Raw genomic sequence first — 17370 nt, 5'->3', positions numbered from 1 at the left:
GCTTTTCTCTAGGTAATGCAAAGGCAGTGGGTTTTGGCTTTTTCCTATGCAAATTCAGTCCTGACTCCTTGGAGCTGCAGTGTTATGTAATGAGGATAATACATGTGCATACATACAGATATATATACACACACACACATATATATATAAACCCCCACACAACACATTGCTGTCACTCACATGCCTCACAATAATGAAACAGATCTTCTAAGAACTGTCTTGACCATTTCAGCACTTTTCCAGCATCTTCCCCATTTCTGCTTTCCTGAAATAAAGAATTGTACTCCGAGTGAACTTCAGCACCATGGGTGGTTACAGCCACTGCTGTTACAGTGTTATTAGAGACTGATGACAGCAAAAGCATCCCTGTTATCAGTATTTCCCTCCTGGCATGCATGAACAAGGTGAAAGCACAAAACCAGATTATCTTCATTAGTGTTTATCCTCTGCAGGAGCTCTGACTGTCAGGTGTTGTTTATGCTGCATGGGTCACTTACCTCACTGTGAAGATACTGATACCATGCTTAGCAGTTTACTTTAAACCCATAACAAGGAAACCATCACCAGTTGTCAGGTTTCTCCTCTTTTTTTTTTTTTTCCTGGTATAAACACAGAATTTTTTCTTTCATTGGTGTAAGACAATAAGACATGATAAGTTTTGGCAGATAATATTCAAATTTTAATCCAAGGAGGAACAGAATTGACCTGCAGTTCTACCTTCCCAGGTTTTCTGTCCTTCCAAAGGAAATAATCTTTTGCTTGTAGTGTATGGCTCAGCTTTCATTAGGCTAGACTAAGTTTTTCACAGTGGTCATTCCTTGTGGCAGGATTGCCAAGGACAAGTGTGGAGAATCCAGCAGGTGGTCTGGTTCAAGTGGAATAGATAGATTGTGTCCTTTTTTCCACAGGGATGGAATTCATCACTTATTCATTCCTAGTGTTTTGTGCATCTTGACCTGACACTGTAGACAAGCAGTGCAGAGCAGATCACACAAAGAATATATTAAAGTCCAAATCAGACTTCATTTTTAAGGAAAACAAGTATAGATCACATCTGAGGCATAAGGCAACGTGTTCCTACCAATAAATCCGGTCCAAATCAGACTTCATTTTTAAGGAAAACAAGGTTATAGATCACATCTGAGGCATAAGGCAACATGTTCCTACCAATAAATCCCCAATCAGATGCACAAAAACTTGTAAGAGATGGAGAGTGTGATGAATCCCAGCTGCATTGACCAGCATTAGTTTTTCCTTTGTTCAGGAGTTTTCCACTTAGAATCTGGGTTGGCCATCTCCCCAGCAACTAATCCTCTAGGGACAGGGGGAAGAAGAAACAAAAAAGGGAAAATAAAGTTACTCAAGAATTCTACACAGCCTAAAGTTCTGCAACCATAAAAATGTCTTTCCTTTTCCTTTGAATAACCAGGCAAACAGTAAAGCATTGTTCAAAATAATATGTAAATGGAGACTTCTAGTTTTGTTGCCCTCTTTGGGGAATAACACTAAACAGCAAATTCTTCTTCTAAGTAGTCACATCTTCTGTCCTTTCAGTTTCAGCTTTGCTGTTGTTAACAAATACTTTTCTAGTGCCTTCAGACAGAAAACAAGGCATTGGTTTCACCCTGCATTGAGGATATTGACATGTTGAGGTCAGATTTTCTTGTAAAGGTGTGCAGAGCTCCAATGCTCATTTGTGGGCAACTGTTCCAGTATAGCACAGGCTTAATCTACTCTTTGTTGGAGGGGGAAAATGCCTAAACTACAAGGAAAAGGAATTTACTCATTTGCTTGTCAGCAAGGAGAAGCTGATGATATTTAAGAATAAATTTTCTCTTAAACTTTTAACACCACTAGTTCATTTATAACTATACCACTGAACTAACTCACTGTAGGTGGATTCTGCAATATCAATCCTGGTTGTTATAACCAAACAGCAAGCAGGGTTTGTTTCAGCAGGGCCACAGTGAGATTGTCTGTTAGAAGTCTGTAAGGAAATTGTTAAAGAAAGCCCAAAAACTTCAAATGAGTTAAAAGAAACCAGAGCAGGCATCATTCAGAAACTGATATTATCAGCAGCTCTTGCTCAGAAAGGAAGGGTACCCTTAGGTCTTTCATGAACTTGCATAAGCAACATTCCCATCTGGTATTGTGCTGGGCTCATAAAGCTGCAGCACAATCAACAATTAATTGGGGCTGGATGGAGCAAAACTGCTTCAGGCAGCAGAGAAAGCCTCACTGCCACGTTGGAGCTCAGGTCTGCACCTGAAACCTGCTGAAAGTGCAACAGTTCAACACCTGGCTCAGAAATGCTGCTGCTGTCCCACCCTGCAGTGGACACAGCACTGGGCACAGGGAGCAGGGGATGCTCTGCAAGGCTTGAGGAGAGTCCTTGCAGTGGGAGCCAGGAATTAATCCAGAGCATCTTCTTTACCCCAAAGGACTTCACAAGTTGCATCAACTCTTCCAAATCTGTTTAAGTCCTTTTTTACCTCCTGCACATTCTCAGAATAGGAGCTAAAATTTTGGACTGCAGTCAGTGATAAATTAGATGCCTTTACAACTCCAGGCCTCTGCATTCATGGAGGGAGTGAAAACTGTTATAAATACAGAGACAAGTGCACCCACATACCTTGTAAGCAATGATTCTGTGACACAGACAATATCACTAAGGGGAGGGTTCAGAAAACTCTTGCTTTTGTAATAGACACACACATCTGCAAAGCCTCTTCTAGGAGTAGTTCTGGGTTGGGGTTTTGAGTGGGATTTTCTGTTTGGTTAAGGGTTGAGTTTTTTGTATTGAGGAGAGGGTTGGGGTTTGGGTTTTTTTAGGTTCTTTTTTGTTTCATCAGTTAAGGAACATCAGTCCATCATAGAATAAGCCTCACTTAAAGCTCCCTTATGCCCATACCAGACTCTCATGTTGGAGCAGGTTTGATGTCTTTTTTTTCCTTAGTGACACTCACATCACAGTGCTACCCTCCCAGCTGTAAGACAGCCACAGCTGTGCCTCTCTGTGCACTGTTAAACAGCAGCTCCAAATGGGAGCCCTCCTCTTCCAGAGCTGTGAGCACTAATCAGCAGCTTCAAAATATTTTTTTTTAATTAACTCCCCCAAAACACATATGCAGTGAATAAAAATTAGACAATAAATAGCCTATGCAAAGGTTAAGGAAACCTTCTTTCCTTAATAGTTTTAAACATGTTGTGATCAGTCTACAGTGTCTGCTCCTGACTTAGGAAAGTGAACTGCTGTCAGACATTTCTTGCCATTATTGTCCTCTTCACCCTCCCCTTGTTTGGCTTTGTTCTCTGGTATAAACAGAGTTTGGAAGCATGGTTGGAATTAAATGTGGAAATTAACAGCTCCTCTGGCCTTTTTTTTTAGGGACCAACAGTATGTTTTTCCAGCTGCACCTGATATCTGGCACTGGTTTATTCCCCTTCCATCCATCACCTTAATTCAAAACCAAGTGGTCAAGCAACCAAATACCAAATCAGGAAAACAATAGCACACAATGTCCATAAAAAAGTATCTCCCTCTTTTGCCAGATGCACAGATGCCATTAACTCCTATCAAGCTTCAGCAGCCTGTCTTTCCCCTGCACTCCCCTGGCCTCTTCCCATTTCCACAGACCCTCTCAGGTGTGACCCAGCCCAGCCAGCTCCCACTGGGCCACTGCTTGAAGCACTGCAAGCAGAGCAGACACAGTGCTGCTGTCAGGGCTTTTGCCTGTTTTTAAAACCCAAGAGAAGAGCCACAGAAGCAGAGTGGATTGCAGTTGTGCAGCCTGCCTCGTCCCACAGCCTGGAGCATCCGTGTCCGGGATGGCCCTGCAGGGATGGAGCTGCTGCTCCATCCTCCCCCTCTGGACGTGGCTCAGCTCACAGCCTCTTGGTCAGCAGCAGCTGGACACCTGCTGCAGCTGCATCCTGGCCTGGGTTCTTTGGAGTTGGTTCACCTTGACCTGGTTTAGCAGAAATACTTCCCCCTTCCCACATTCTTTCAGTTAAGCTACAGAGAAATGGCATCTCAGTTTCACAGCATCTTCAGACCAGCTACCCTGGGGGTCCCAATTGCCTGCTTTCTCGTGGAATTTTGTACATCCCTAGAGCATAGACGTGGTTATTTTTCATGCCATTCTTAATATATTAGAGTCAAAAATAGAATTATTCTATGTAAAAGGCAAGGATGTTTTATCTCCGGAGAAAGAGCAGTTTAGTGCAACAGCAAGCAATTTGAAGGCACAAAAATAAACCCTCAACATTTTCTTCCTGAGAGGATGAGAAATGGGTGGGGAAAAAAATAGCAGTTGGTGAAGCAGTACCCAGTGGCTTGTTTCATAGCTGCACTTTAACTATTTAAAGCACCCAGATTGCACAGAGGCCTTGTTTAATATTTAGGGCCGATATTGATGGGCCTTGCTTTACTAACAGCATATTATTTTGTTCCTACTGGGAACAACCAGCTCCTGCATGCTAAAGAGACTCCTTTGGAAGGAATAGAAAGCATTTGAGCTGCAGCAGCCCAGGGAATCTGACCCTCCCCTTAACCAGGAGTGGTGCCTGCGCTAACTGCCAAGCACCAAGCCCACAAAAGCACAGATGCCTCCGCAGCCTTCCTCTCTCCCTCAGCCTGCCAGAGGAGAGGATAAAAGAATACATGAAAACCACACACACCCTCATCAAGGATTCCAGTCATTCATGAAACTGGACCAAAAGCCCCCAAGACCTGTGCAAGTGTCACAACGTTCAAACAGCTTTTCAAGTTCTTGTTCAGAACAAATCTGCCAGTCTGGAACCACTGCAAGCAGGTTCTACAGATCATTGACAGAGAGAAGCTGCTACCACAATTGCATCTGGATAAAACAGGACAGCTGCAAGATCTTCAAAGGTTTCACGTGGCTTTTAAGTCTCTGTGACAAACAAGAAAATCCTTTCTTTCCTGGATAATTGTTACCTTAGTGTGGAAGAACATAATGGCTGAATCCTTTCAAAGAAGCCTACAAGCCTTCATTCCTTAACAAGATAATTGTTTATCATTCACTATATGCCTGATATTCCCCAAGAGCCTCTGTCCCTTCTAAGCAATAAACAGCCCCTTAGCACATATCAAAGAACTCATTACAATCCTGTTGTGAAAATTACATGGCCAGACATTAAAACAAGCATAATTTTCCTATAGAGATAATAATTATTTAACTAATTGGGTATTTTTGCCACACAGCCCCCATGATAGCTTCTTTTTTTCCTGCTGTGTCTTCTAGAAAGGACAGTGTAATAAATGTGGTAATCGTGGGAAAGGCAAAGGACATAAAACACAAAATGTTTCAGAGACTGAAGTTAAATTCTCCAATAGTTCCTGCCCAAGATTTTCTGGAGATCCTATATTGGGGAAAAAACACTTCACGGACAGTTTGAAGGCCAAAAACTCCTGACCAATTAAAGATGTCCCTGAGGGCCACCAAGGCATGGGCTGCTAGGGTTGGTGAGCTACCCATGCTTAAATAAGATCTGGCTGTAGTGTTTGGTCAAAAGAAGTCTTTTAGAGTAAAACTAGCGTTTTAAAAAACCCACATTAATATGGTCATAAACACCTGTCTCAAAAGAAGAGCAGGATCAATAGGTTGTTGCAAGGGGTGGTAACCAATCTCCTCTTGTCAAAACTCTGCTCTCAGTGGGGAACCTTTTTGTCTGGCAGTGTCAGGCAGAGCTAAACAAGCTTTTTCTGGGACAGGGCTGCTCACTCTTTGCACTGTATTTTGACATGAACATAAACTGACATCAAAAGACTTTAAATCTGTTTATAAAATACAGTGGTCAGTTTATCCAAACCTCTTTTAGTTGTATAGCAAAGCTCAGAAACCCAAACACCCTGGTATTTTACTATCACTCCTGGCAAATAGACTTTAACTCCTGAGCAGTTCACTTGAGAGCAAAGCCTTGCTCACACCTTGGGGGTACCTCAGGCTGCTCTGTGAGCTCTGCATCAGTCACTGCCAGCTGCCAGGACCTAACCAGATGTGTTTGCTGCCTTGGCAGAGCTTCCCCCTATGAAAATGTACTCTTGAAAGTCACCCTACAAAGACACCATTGCCTGAACCTGGTTTAGGCTTTGGTTCTGATTTACATTATCAGATTAATAAAATGAAAAGCTTTAGTAATGGCCACTTTCAGAGAGGTGTCTGCTGCTTGCCTGTGCCCAGCTGGAGCAGGGCTGGGCCCTGACCAAAGCAGCTGCTGCCTGGTCCAGCCCTTTGTGGGACACAGGGGCAGAGATGATCCTCACAGCCCCTCTGGCAAGGAGTGGTTTCCTCTCCCAAGGCTGGATGTGAGTTTGCAGGATATGACCAAGCACAATGTCTCATTTGTAATGTCAAACAGCAGCCATACAAAATCCCAGCCTGCTGCCAGCTGTGCCATATATTCCAGGGAGTGCCTGGGAGGGTTTCCCCCCTGTGAGCCAGGCTCAGCTCTGGGACAGTGCTGTCACCACACACCACTTGCCAGCTACTGCTTCCAGACCCAGGAGAGCAGCAAGCAGTGCAGCTCAGTTCCCAGCCAGCTACCAGGGGCAGCAGGAGCAAAACTCAGCCAGATCCTTCTTTGGCAACTCCATCAGAGCTGGTGGCAGCTGCAGCTGAGCTCTTCTCCCCTGGACAGGCTCCTGGAGGCATTACCCAGAGGACAGCAGTCTGTCCACTCACTCTCACTTCTCTTCTCTTTACAGAAGGGGCCCCCCAGCCTTCCACCACCTCCTCCAGGTATTGAAAGGCAGCTCCAGTATGCAGCAACAATAAAGCACTAGAAAAGCTGCCAGATACAAACCAGCAGCAGAAATAAGACTGTCCACTGGAATCTCCAGTCCCCAGGTTCCCAGACTGGGCTGTTTTTGTGGCATAGTTACTGCTCATCTAAAGCACTGAAAGGAAAAATGGTCTTTTTTTCCATTCAGTCATATTTCCTCTGTACAGGGCTGCTGCTGCCCTTTCCATCATGTCCAAGTTCTGCTTTCAGACGTTTGGGTACTGGTACATTCTCCCAGGATCATATAATTATCAGTCTGTAATCTCCTGTTCCACTGCGGATATGAGCAACCCTTTTATGCTCACAGTAACAATTTAGAAGTGTTAAAGTTTGAGCACTGGGCCCCTGGTGCTTACACGTGTTTAAATTGGCCCTCCCTGAAAGCTGATGTATTCCATCTGCTCTATTTGATTTCTTGGCTTAAAGTTACTGGAAACACTGAATGTTTCTTCTGCAGTGATGCTGTGGCTGTCCAAGAGTAATACACACACTCAGAGCTCGTGCCTGGGCTGCTCAGGACTAAAACACTTCACTACAAGTGGCTTCAGTGGACTTTTTTTCCTTCCTGCTTTTAGAGCTACATTGAAATCCTAAGTCCTGCAGTTCACATTTCTAATCAATCCTATAACATGCAGGTAAGACTTGATGGATAAATAAAACACACACATTTGCAGCTCATTTCATCTAACATTCTGCCTGAATGATGGAAATTAAGCAACTAGATTTTTTTTTGTATTTTTGTCAAGAAAAGGAGCCCATACAGGAAAATCTTTAGGTTATAAAGGAACAGTAAATTATCAACACCAGCAGCAGCACTGGATTAACCATTCAGATATCCACTGCAAGAGTTTTACAATCCAGCTGCCTCCTTGCCATTCCCAGACTCTCCAGGTTCAGGGGTAGGTATATCGCTAAGTTAAAGTACACAGATGCATTCAAACTGGGTCACACAAGTCACTAAAACAGCACATTTCTGCAGCTTTCACAACCCAGCCACCTCACACTGTACAGACTCTGACAGTGTGCCTGGCCCTTGCCTTGGTCCATGTCCCACAAGCCTGAGCAAATGCTAGCAGCTGGAGGGATGCCCACGTTTCCAGCAGCACTGCTGACTCCTTGAAGCCTGTCTTTTGCTGCAGAAGTTGCATTTTAAAAGTGAAGATTCAGGAGTATTAAAAATATTTCAGCCTCTTCATCATCTTTACTTTCCTACACATTTCTGTCTTGTTCAGTTCAGATTCAGCCCTTTGCACACTTCCAGTACAGCTGGAGCACAGATGCAGGGAACCTTTCTGGTTCCCATCACCTCCCATTCCTGCCAAGCTGCAGGAACCCTCTTCAGACCTGCAGCCTCTTCATGATTTTAGCTCAGACCTTTAATTTAAAACAGCTCAACTCACCTCTCCAGGATGCTCTCAAGCCTGCTCAGTAGCTCCACCACGTGCACTCCTTGGCTGGAAAGCACAACCACCCTGACTGCTTTGAGCTGGGGTCACACCCAGTGCAGTGGAAAATCAGGCAAAGCTCCACGTGTGTCTCACTTGGAGCAGGTGAAGCCAATGGCTGAGGTCAGTGATTACCAGGACGAGCTGCAGCAGGCACTGGGGTAACAGCTCCCAGTGTCAGGTGAAATTTTGATACAATCAAAAATACACTGGGCAAGCTCCACAGAAACCCTCTTCTCTCCATTTCTGTGGTGAAGCCACACTCCCTCCGGAGTTCCTTCAACTCAGCTTTCAGCCATTAGCCAGGGCAGAAAATATCTTGGCTGCAAAATGGTGTCATGGCTTTGACTAAGTGGCTGACTCTGGGGGAAATGGATTCATTGTTCAGGAGGCTGGTTTCCATATCCTCATAATTGCTCCCAGCAAATGTTGACCATTCTCCCTCCTCACCATAGTGGGAGCATCTTCTGGTTGAGTGGATTTGCCATGTGTTTTGTACAGAGCAGCTGAATGCAGATTTACATAAAAATAGTATTGCTGAGCATTTAGTTCTGACCATTTTGTACTTGGTACAGCCATCTGCAATCAAAATGTTTGGAGAATATTACAGATGTTCTTGCATGTTAGTCTCAAAATCTCCTAAAATATAAAACTCTTACATCCGCTCTCTGGAGTTGCCAAACTTTTTCTGCACTTCTGTTATTAAGCAACTCTGTTATTAAGCAATCATGTTATTAAGTTTGGTGGATGTGAGACATCTTTGTCGTGTTCAGCACTGCATGCCAGGAGCTGGGTGGTCAGTGGTGGGGAGTGGTGTCCTGGTAACCCTCTCCCCGTCCTCCTGCCCACAGCTGGGCACCCCTCCCTGGGCACCACAGCAGGGGAAACAGGGCTGGAGAGCTGCACTTCCAGAAGGATGGGAGATTGCTGTAGGATCAATCCCACCACAAGGAGCTTTTTAAACAGCTTTTATCATACACAGCTCTCTAGATGACAGAGAGAAGGTGAGAGCAGATCTGAAGCAGAACTGGCCCTTTCTTTAGTAAAAACTAAGATGTCAGATTTTCTATAATGGAAGCTAATCACTACCCAACAAAGCAGCATGCTTGGAGGGTGGTTTTTCATTTTTAGCCTTGGTGAAATGTTCCTGAAAGCTAATAGCATCTATAATGTCGTTGCTGATTTGTTTTGCTGTATGAAAGAAAGCAGAAAATAGAATTGCTGTATGTAGGAGGTGAAGATGTATTTTGTGTAGTGAGCAATGTGCTGCAGTAAGAAAAGGCTGCCACGGTAAACATGCTGTCCCCACGAAAGCCTGAATGTAATCATGTGGCTAACCACTTGTGATCTTTGAAAGGCAAGGCGTCACCTGGGTGTCTGAGCACAGTGTGATTCTGGAGGCAGGAATCCAAACAATCAATCCAAACAGCTTCTCTCCCTCTCCAGCAGATGCTGCTGCAAAGCTGCGCACACCCAGAACCAAAGCAAAGCCGAGCCCAGCCCTCTGTGAGCAGCCCCCACGCCGCTGTCTGGATCACAAGTGGGCTGCTGGCTGCCTTCTCCCCTTCATCCCACACACACGGGCTGGCTGCAGCAGGAGCTGGGCACTGCAGGCCATGCCAGGGCTCTGCAGAGTGCCCATGCCAGGGTCCTGGCACGCAGCTCTGGGGCAGGTGGGTGCTGCCCTTCACCTCCTCCGGAGCTTGGCAGCAGCTCCTGACCTGCTGCAGGGACCCTGGCAGCTTCTGTATTCAACAGACACCACAGTGCACAACAATCTGTGCCCCACCAGGCTCTGCCTGTGCCCTCTGGAACCTCTTCTGCCTGGCAGGGCTGAGTGGGATAAAGCCCATGGCAGCCCCGGTGGTGAAAGCCACTGCCAGCTCCTGCAGCACAGAGAGCAGCACGGGCCATGGAGGGAGCCAGGGGAAAGAGCGTGCCCAGGGGATTTGGGTGCCCAGGGGATTTGGGTCTGCCTGGTTTCTGAGGGCTGCCGTGGCTGGGGGCTGCAGATGCCATGGGAGGATGGGATGGAGAGGCAGGAGCACAAAGTGGGGAGGGAGCCACAGCAGCAGTGCAATAATACATTTCTTTATTTTACTTTTAGAAAGATGAAGAGGAGCTCAGTCTCGTGCTATTAAGTAGTAGATCCCACACTTGGGACTCACTGTGGAAAAGCATTCCAGCCTTGAGTTAAACTTGGCCTGATGGTTTCCAGCTGTGCTGTGCTTTTCACAGCCTGCACCTTTCACTGGGAGCTCTGGTATCATTGTCTGAGCTACCAGACCCAGGGGTGTCCCGGGAAAGAGACCCATGCTTGAAGGTCACGCTGCCCAGTTTTGTGGATAAGAGACGGAACTTGGGGCACACAAACATAGATCACACTTTATTTTCTGTGCCAGACACTCCCCTTCTGAAAAGTTCATTAGAAGCTTTTATGTGCGAATTTAAAATCCAGCTTTGTCTCAGAGATCACACAGGAGGGAGGGAAGCTGCATGTGTCTGTATTTAAGGTGCTGGTGGCTCTGCTGGTGCCAGACCCCCCCAGGGTGTGGGATGGGATGTTTCACTCACCCAGCTGCTGGCTTTGCTTCCAGCACAGAGCTGCAGCAGCTCTGCAGAGCTGCCCTGCAGCAGGGCCAGGCACAAAGGACTCAGCTGGGCTCTCACCTGGGCAAAGGGACACGAGGCTGAAGTGTCGTGAACTTCAGTAAAATTAATATCCTAAAAATCCACTGCAATTATTTGCAGCTTTTGATCAAACCAGGTGCTGATCAACAGTCTCCAGTTGATTAATAGCAAGCACTCACTACAGAAACAGACACTAACAATCTCCCATTTCAGTGTGTCAAATGCACATAATTACTCATCACGGATACTATTTATATGCCCACGTACTGCTAAGTGAAAGAATTCTTTCATCCTGGTTTTATCATTTCTAGATTAAATCACAGTTTTTCCTATTTCCTCCAGACAGCAGCTCAGCCCCACAATTTTCTCTCCAAATGACAGGCAATTCTTTTAAGCACATTGAATTATTTTTTCCAGGTGGTGGTTCAGTTGAAATTAAATGTTACTCTTTAACATTGCTCAGCGGTACAGCTGTGGCACACAAAGATGACAACTTTAATATTCCAGCCAACTTGAAAATCAGAATTAAAAAGAGGACTTTAAATTCAGTGTTACTTACTCCAAGTGAGCACTGGCAGCCAGCACCCCTTTTTCCTGGTGTGAGGGTGTAAGGAGCACAGGGAAGTGACAACACTCGTGTGCTGAAGGCTGGAAAGGGCCTTGGACCTCACCTCATCAGCTTAAAGACTCACTCAGGCCCCACAATTGAATAAGTACTGGAAGATTTGATTTGTATTGTCATTTTTCATCTCTTAGTGGTTCGATTTCCCAGCAGCTGGTGAAGGACGTGGTTACCTCCATCCCCTGGGAGCAGCTGAGGCTCTGGTGTCCTGGTGAGCAGAGCGAGGTCCCCAGCTGGCAGGGACACAAGGCACCTCCTCTGCAGGAGCACAGGCTGAGGGAGATGTCAGGGAAAGGCAAGGAAGGTGTCTGGGAACAAAGAGGCCACTGTGCCATCCCTCAGAGCTCACTGGCTGTCCCCCCCAGACACACACCCTCTTCACCACCTGGCTGCAGTGGCAAAGTGCCTTTGATCCAGCAGAGGCTTTGCTGCCCCAGTACCAACCTGGACAGTTATTTCATATCCATATTTCCTTTGCTTTGTCCACAGAGGATCGGTTAAAAGCCAACATTAATGTGAAGAACAGAGGAAGGTCAAATTAATCTTGAAGAATCACAGAAGTTCATGAGATAAAGCCCAGCAGTAGCCACGTGTTTGGGTGCTCTGCTGAGTGAAATGTGCAGATAGGAGTAAAAGACAAAAAATACAAAATTTGTTTGCTAAATATAGAGTAAATAGCTCAGATATTTTTATCTGTCAGGAGCTGCATACCCTGAGGCACCAACATTTTATAAAAGTCGTATTCTATAATTTTGCAAATTGATAACAAAAGGGTAAGGCATTGATACTACAGATTAAGGCAAAATAGATGCATTCTTGTGAATCTGCTTACCCTTACCACGGAACAACAGTGCCTCCCAATGACCAGAGTGTAACTCTGAAGGTTCATATACTGCTTGTCACTGTATCTTTTTTCTTGTCTCTGATACTTCATGTATTATTTCAACCACAACATCTCAGCAGATTTCTCTGCCAAGAAAGCTTTCATACTGAACTACAAAATTAAATTACTATCACAGAATCAGCATATATATCCCCTGCCAGAATATTCTGTTCTTTATTTGCAAGCAAAATAAAGTGGCTGCAAGACCTGAAACACGGGTGTGTGGAACCCAAAGGATACCTGGCAAGAGTGCAGTGGTGACTGTTCTGGTCAGTGACACGTGGCAAGGTCTCAGTTAAGCATGGAGGTACTGCTTTTCTTAACTGATTGCAAAAATAATTCACCAAATAAAATTAACATTTCCCCTTTTTTTTCTTTCCCAAACCAGGTCCCGATTATTTCAGCTCCAAGAATCTTGCGCTGCAAGCCCAGAAAAAGATCCTGAGTAAAATGGCAACCAAAACCATGGCTAACATGCTAATCGATGACACAAGCAGCGAAATCTTCGACGAGCTGTACAAAGTAACAAAGGAGCACACCAGAAACAAAAAGGAAGCCCATAAAATCATGAAAGACCTGATCAAGGTGGCCATAAAAATCGGCATCCTCTATCGAAACAACCAGTTCAACCAGGAAGAGCTGGAGATCGTAGACAAGTTCAGGAAGAAGCTGAACCAAACTGCCATGACAATCGTCAGCTTCTACGAGGTGGAGTACACCTTTGACAGGAACGTGCTGGCGGAACTGCTGAACGAGTGCAAAGAGCTCGTGCACGAACTCGTAGGGCGGCACCTGACGGCGCGCTCCCACGGGCGCATCAACCACGTCTTCAACCACTTTGCGGACGTGGAGTTTCTGTCTGCCCTCTACAGCCTGGACGGGGACTGCCGGCCCTACCTCAAAAAGATCTGCAACGGCATCAACAAACTGCTCGATGAGAAGGTTCTCTGAAACTGCGCTCGAAGGCAAGAAAACAACCAAAAACTTCTCTCTAGAACTGGCCACCCTTCCTAAGCCATGGTAGGCAAGCAAGCTTCCTTCCCATCAGTCTTACTCCAATCCCCTGCAGGGCCCAGAAGGTGCTCACCAGGCTCGTGATGAAGTGGAAAACTTAAATCAGAAAGCTATTGATTTTAATGCTCTGTTCAGATAACTCAGTCTTTCTCAAGGAGCAGAGTGAACAAGGCTGCTGGTATCTATTGTTCAGACACAGATTGCTATTCACCATGATCTCGCTAGCTTTGTGTTCAAGGCTGAACATGTGAACAGAAAGTAAACTCAGATGCATGGCTATGTAAAAATAGACAGATGAAGGCAAGAGCAATACATGGAATTTACCCCCAAGGCCCTTGGTGCATATATTTTTATTATTTCCATGCTAACTGAAAAGGCTTTGACAGAAAGTAGGGCTGTAATGGATTAAGTTCACTCCTTTCAAAAGGATCAGGAATCAATGTGAGAAAACATCTCTGATTTTACATGGTATATAAACCTAATAAGAGAGTAACAAATCATACAAGCAGGAGAAAATTGAAATAACCATTCTGTGAAGCAACAGTTTCATCAGTTTAGTTTTATACCTGCTAACAACAGAGAGGAGATTTCATTTTAATTTGACAAGCAGCTCAGTGGTTCAAACTCAAAGGCAGATAAAGTAGTAGAGCAGCTCTCCTGCTCTCAGGGCTTGTCTATTGGGTAACAGCAGGTGAGTTCAGACTGAAGGATGTGCTGCTCTTACTGTTCTGCCTGACGGAACAAAATACTCTTTGTGAAGATTTTGAAATTGCCCTTGTGAGGAGCAGCACGCCTGAGACACCAACATTTACATCCCTGATCCTCAAAATATTCAGCCTAGATAATACTCTTGGTTTAATGTACCCATGACATTTGTGCCTACAGTAAATCAGAGGTGGGGTACAAAGGAACCCCATCCACTATTCGTGCAGTGCCTCCAAGTGTAGCATATCCACAGCTGTCAAAACAGAACAGCCTTAGTGACTCTGGTGAGTTTCTCGAGTGAGTTTTCAGAATGTTTTCAGTGAATTTTCTGTGGTTTTTTGAAACAAGATATAGCGATGTCTTCAAACTGAAAATATTTTGCCAAGAAAGAGTGGGTTTTGTGCAGTCATGGTTGGACACAGGGAGTGTGGAGCAGAGCGGATGCTCTGGCTGCCACTTGCAGAACCTGGCTAGGTGGAGACTGATCCAGAGTGAAAAACACATGTTCAGAAATCTCTCCTCTCCTTGTCCTCTCCATCTGATCCTCCAGACTCATCTCTGTCTCCTGACAGTGCAGTATCAGGAGCCCTCTCCTTTCAGCAGACACAGAGAGCAGACAGTGCCATCATCTGGGGGTAATACCTTCCATATCTTGCATACTATAATAGAGAGATGCACATATCTGAAAGTTCACAAAGACAAGAAAATATATTTGAAAGCCATTCCTCTCTAAGGGAAGCTTACAGGTTGAACACTCATTACTTTAGGAAAAAACAAAAAAAAGTCTCTCATTTAAATAAATTCTTGAATACTGTGGTATTAAGAGAAAACTGTTCAAAATTCTTATTATCCTTCTGCCTTTCCTCACCCCAGAATAACTATATTTTATCTCTTGTAACAACAGTTTTTACTGTCATACCTTTATACAGTTGAGAATACACACACCCAGGTCATATACTTGGGTTGTCCTAGATGGATTTTTACCTGCTCCCAGCAGAACTCATTTGAAGCACAGTAAAAATTAAAGACATTGGTAGAACAGTTTTTAAAGGTGTAAATTTCCCCCTCGTATTTCCTTTAACCATTAAAAGTAGATTTAGTGGCAATGAAGATGGACGACTCCTTTGCAACACAGAAATGAAACAGCAACATTTGGGGTTGCAAGTTCAGCCATTGCAGAGCCATATTTACATGCATCCTTACTTGCATTTCTTCCAGGCATGTACTTGTCAACTGATGCTTTTGAACTGTATTTCTTGTATCCAATGCTCCTGTCCCAGTGCACATGTCAGATTTTGTGTGTTTCATTTGTGGCAAACAAATTTAAGTTCTTCTTTTAAGGCCAGAAAAAGATTATTCAACATTCAAGATGTCTAAAGGAAAGGGATATCCTGTATTTGTGACTTTTTGTGTGTTTCAAGTATCAATATTCAGATTCTGGTATTTTAAACACACCAGTTGAACATCTGTTGTTTTATTTAAAAATAATCTGAGTAGCCTTAAGGAAAGATATGTTTTCAAGTATTTCTCATACTTGCATATCCTGTATATTCATTGTTTACTTTTGTACTTGTAGCTTGGTATGTAAAAACATTGCTAAAATATGGGCAATGTTCAGGTCACCTTAAATATATTATGTATTATCACATTTGTGGATTAAAAATGTGTGATTACTGCCCTTTTTGTTTCCTTTTGATTTATTTATCCTACCACCTCTATTGTATCCCAAGCACAAAGAGCAGGTACCACAGGCCAAAATCTCACTCGTCCAAGGACCTTCTTGCAAGTTTCCCATTACATATTCAGCCCAGTTTAGCTTGATGTGATTTAAGGTAGATGGAAGACACATGCCTGACACATTTCACAGCCCTGTCCTAAAGATGGAGATGCTGGAACTTACCAGAACGTTTTAATAAGAAACGTTTATTCTCCTGTCCTTATTCCCAAAAAAGGCAAACTGTTTTGGCTGAAAAAGCTCAGGATTTGCAAACAGCTCACATGGCAATTATACTGAGAGCAGTGAAGTACTGGCACAAAGAGAAAACTGACAACTACCTTAAAATCAAAGTTTAAAGCAATCTCTTTAAGTGGTGCTTTGAGCCTTCCTGCTGGTAAAACATTTCTGTCAGGTTAATTTTATGAATTATATCATGGCAGGACACAATATTCTTTGCTTCATCACTGCCAGCTTTATATAATAAATACAAGAATGTTATTGTTTAAGAAACTCTCACAGGAGTGACCACTTCTGACATGTTAATGAAATGGTGCCTGTGCCACAGAGGTGCACATCATACTGAGCATGTGATATGTTCTAGGGAAATATTCTCAGATATAGGGACATAAATAGCTGGCCCTGGAGAGAACCAAGCAGTAAAGCACAATTAAGTTTCACCACAGCAACAGAAATGCAAAAAGCAAGTTTTAACTGGATGACTTAAGCAGGTCTATTTTTGTTTTTACATAAATCAATGCCAGGAAAAGACCACACACAGTCTTACCCACACAGAAAAAGATAATACAGCTTTTTATGCTGGAAAGCTACTGGTGGGACTCTACAAGACATAAACACTTTTCCAATACTTAGAAACCATAAGTGTCATTTATGAGCTACTTGCAAGTACAGGAAAACCTCAAGATCCTGACATCCAATACACAAATTTACTCTTTTGGGGCCTTACAGAATGAGGAGGATTTGGGAATACTTAGCAGAAAGTAATAGAATCCAACAGATTTAGTCTGTATCTAAGAAAACATCCTGCCTCAAACTGTTGCACTTTCCCCAGTTTTCCTACCAAAGTGTTTCAGTAAAAATACCTGAAAACACTTGGGGTAAGGAGGTAGAAGCTGACAAAACAGTTGAAATATGGATCCAATACAATCACTTTCCTGCTGACTCCTACATGTCCAGAACTCTCAGGGCACACAGCAGTAAAACAGGGAGGCCTCCTGGTACCTGTGGGTTTGGTCCAGTCCCTGTTAACCAGTTCAGCATGGTCAGTACAGACTGGCTTCTGATTGATTGAAGGAGCCAACTCCTTCATGCAAACTGCTTATGTGCTCTCTTCCTTCCAGCCTGCTTCTCTGCACCTTATCTCCCTCCCTGGGAAACAGGTTCATCCTTCAGGATTGACCAAGTCACAAAGAAAAGTAATTTTAATACTATGGAAGATGAGGACACCCAGGACAGACTTTTCAATACAGAGCTAGATGGAATAACATTCCTTTGTAGAGTTACCTCTGCAGCTCTGTTTCTGAGACAA

The 17370-nt window shown here is 44.1% G+C and overlaps 1 protein-coding gene and 1 long non-coding RNA gene across 2 annotated transcripts in view; one reads left to right on the top strand and one right to left on the bottom strand.

The window, feature by feature from the left end:
* TNFAIP8L3 (TNF alpha induced protein 8 like 3) overlaps window positions 1–15785 on the top strand; it is a 44784-nt gene extending 28999 nt beyond the window's left edge. Inside the window, exon 2 of the mRNA XM_039722749.1 lies at window positions 12777–15785. Within this exon, the coding sequence (XP_039578683.1) occupies window positions 12777–13339 (563 nt within the window). The 3' untranslated portion in view covers window positions 13340–15785. The remainder of the gene's footprint in view (window positions 1–12776) is intronic.
* Window positions 794–8272, bottom strand: LOC120508822. The gene is made up of 3 exons (XR_005629096.1): window positions 8208–8272; window positions 1168–1314; window positions 794–962 (listed from the first exon to the last, which is right to left on the bottom strand). It is a non-coding gene; the product is annotated as an uncharacterized LOC120508822 (long non-coding RNA).
* Window positions 15786–17370: the final 1585 nt, after the last annotated feature.

Source organism: Passer montanus, unplaced genomic scaffold (assembly GCF_014805655.1).
Source record: "Passer montanus isolate IOZ18808 unplaced genomic scaffold, ASM1480565v1 scaffold5, whole genome shotgun sequence".
In the NCBI taxonomy this organism is placed as follows: Eukaryota; Metazoa; Chordata; class Aves; order Passeriformes; family Passeridae; genus Passer; species Passer montanus.
Note: the sequence above shows the minus strand (reverse complement) of the source record. Positions and strands in the feature narration are given on the sequence as shown.